Source organism: Penaeus chinensis, chromosome 7, assembly GCF_019202785.1.
Source record: "Penaeus chinensis breed Huanghai No. 1 chromosome 7, ASM1920278v2, whole genome shotgun sequence".
Taxonomy (NCBI): Eukaryota; Metazoa; Arthropoda; class Malacostraca; order Decapoda; family Penaeidae; genus Penaeus; species Penaeus chinensis.
In genome coordinates, this window is record NC_061825.1 from 15,166,293 (window position 1) to 15,168,792 (window position 2,500).

The following is a 2,500-nucleotide window of genomic DNA, read 5'->3' on the forward strand; positions in this document are numbered from 1 at the left end:
ATACTTACGAGCGCGCGCGTGTTTTTGTGTGTGTGTGTGTGCATGTTTGTGTATATATATTTACATTCCTGCAAAAGCCATATATATGGGTATATAAACTTACATACAAACTGTCCTATTAAAGAAAGGTCCTCTCTCTCTCTTATTCACAGAGAGAAAGGTACTTGTTATTCCATGTAAGTCTTTCGTGCTGTTACATGGACAGTACATGTATACCGACTGACATACTGCAGTCACATGCCTATGCTCTCTCTTTCCGTCTCTCTCTCTCTCTGTATATTTACTGAGCCCCTTCTTTCGTTTTAATTATGCATATATGTATGTGCTCTATATCTATGTATTTATTTATACATTTTCCTGTTTATTTTCTTTATTGATTTTATCTTTATATCAATCCATTATTATCATTATCTTTTACCTCCTCCCCCTAATTCGTATTCTTTTTCTTATTCATATTCTTATTTATCTTTCTATTTTCCTTCCTATTCTTACATTTTTATCTACTCTTTTTTTATTCATATTCTTACAACAGCAACAATAATTATGATAATAATAACAAGAAAAACAAAAATAAGAAAGATAGTAATTATGATGATTATAATTATAATAGTAATAATAATAACATTGATCGTGATAATGATAACAATAATGAGGATGATAATAATAATATTGATGATGTTAACCCATTCGCCCAGGATTTATGTTCTGTCCCCATGTAGTTTTTGGTAAATTTTGTTACATACAGATGGCTCCACATGTGCTCAACCGGCAAGGAGTCTATCAGTAGACCCTAGTTACCGATCCTGATTTCCCCCTTCCTTGAATTGGCGGGAAAATGTGATTTTCTGATTAATACCATTGCTATTGACACTGTTATTATTGTTGTCGATGTTATGATTATTAAATTGTCATTAAAATAGTTTAGACAATGAAATGATACAAAAGACCCTTTCCTAAAGTGAAGGAGAAGGGTAAACAGGTGAGATAGGTAGTTCTGATAACTGGCTATTTGGAGAATAAGAACTGGTGCGAATGGGTTAATATTGATAATAAGAATAAGAATAAGAATAATAGTAATGATGATGATAATAAGAGAAATAATAATGATAGTGATAATGATAATGATCGTGATAAGAGCAATAATGATGATGATGATGATAGTGATAATACTAATGATGGTAATAATATTAATAACAATGATGGTAATAATGATAATGATAATATAATAATGATAATGATGATAATAATGATATTAAAGTAATGGGAAGAATAACAATATAATGATAGTAATAATAATTATAGTCGTAATAATCTAAATGATAATCAAAATAATAATGATAGTAATGATGACGATAAGTATAATGACAATAACAACAATATTAAAACACTGTAATTCTTATTTTCTTTATAAATGGTCAAACAGAAGAGCAGCAACAACCGTAAGAGGATGAGAAGGAGGAAGAGGAGGAGGAAGAAGAGCAATAGAGATTAACATGCGAAGTCAGCCCCCCCCCCCCCCTCGTCCCTATGCCCCCCCCCCCCCTCCCTCTTCCCTTTTACATGTACTCTCCTGCTGTCTCTTGTTTGAACCACGTGGGGAAGCGCATTGGCATTCAACGCATGGCCAACACAAGAAAAATAACGTTTAACCATATACATGTGTGTGTGTGCGTGTGTGTTTGTCTGTGTAGGCATACACACACCCACACCCACACACACACACACACACACACACACACACACACACACACACACACACACACACACACACACACACACACACACATATATATATGTATATATGTGTGTGTGTGTGTGTACATACATAAGTAAATAGATTAATAAGTAAATAAAGGAATAAACACACACACACACACACATACATATATATGTATACATGTATATATATGAGGCAGGATAGAGGCCATTACACCATATTATCTTATTTATTTATATGAACACAGTAATACTGTGCTGATTCTAGTCTGAGATATAATTAAAAACCAAAGCTGTTTTGTGCACGTAATTTCATGAACATTTTATTACTCTTACAATTATTACAAAAATATATTCAGTCAGAACTTTACAAGAACAAGATAACCTTAGTTTGTTACAAATGCATTAAGAACTGACAAAAGTAATTACTAGTTCTTCGTTTCAGGAAGTAAGAAACAAAAGTCGAAAATGTTGACGAAGAAGAGGAAGAAGAAACAGAACAGAAGAGGAAGAGGAATAAAAGCGGGAGTCATCACCACTGCTCCTCCTCCTCGAAAAGCAGGTCAGGACCACAGCCCCAGGCCCGGTGCAAGAGCCCCGCCAGTTGGTCATCTCTGAGAGGGCATCTGGGGAAGAACTTTTTGCAGGCGCGCGGACTGCGGGTCTTCGTGCCGATTTCTGTGGCGTAGACGAAGGCGGCGTTGTAGGAGGACAGCGCCTCGGTGCTGTTGGCGAACATGCCTAGTAGGAGGTCCTCCTCGGGGGAAAGGGTCGACTGGTCCTT

The 2,500-nt window shown here is 35.7% G+C and overlaps 1 protein-coding gene across 1 annotated transcript in view; it reads right to left on the reverse strand.

The window, feature by feature from the left end:
• Window positions 1–2,010: 2,010 nt before the first annotated feature.
• Window positions 2,011–2,500, reverse strand: part of LOC125027357 — a 2,125-nt gene continuing 1,635 nt past the window's right edge. The window contains exon 3 of the mRNA XM_047616396.1: window positions 2,011–2,500. This exon is cut by the window's right edge and continues 165 nt beyond it. Within this exon, the coding sequence (XP_047472352.1) occupies window positions 2,249–2,500 (252 nt within the window). The 3' untranslated portion in view covers window positions 2,011–2,248.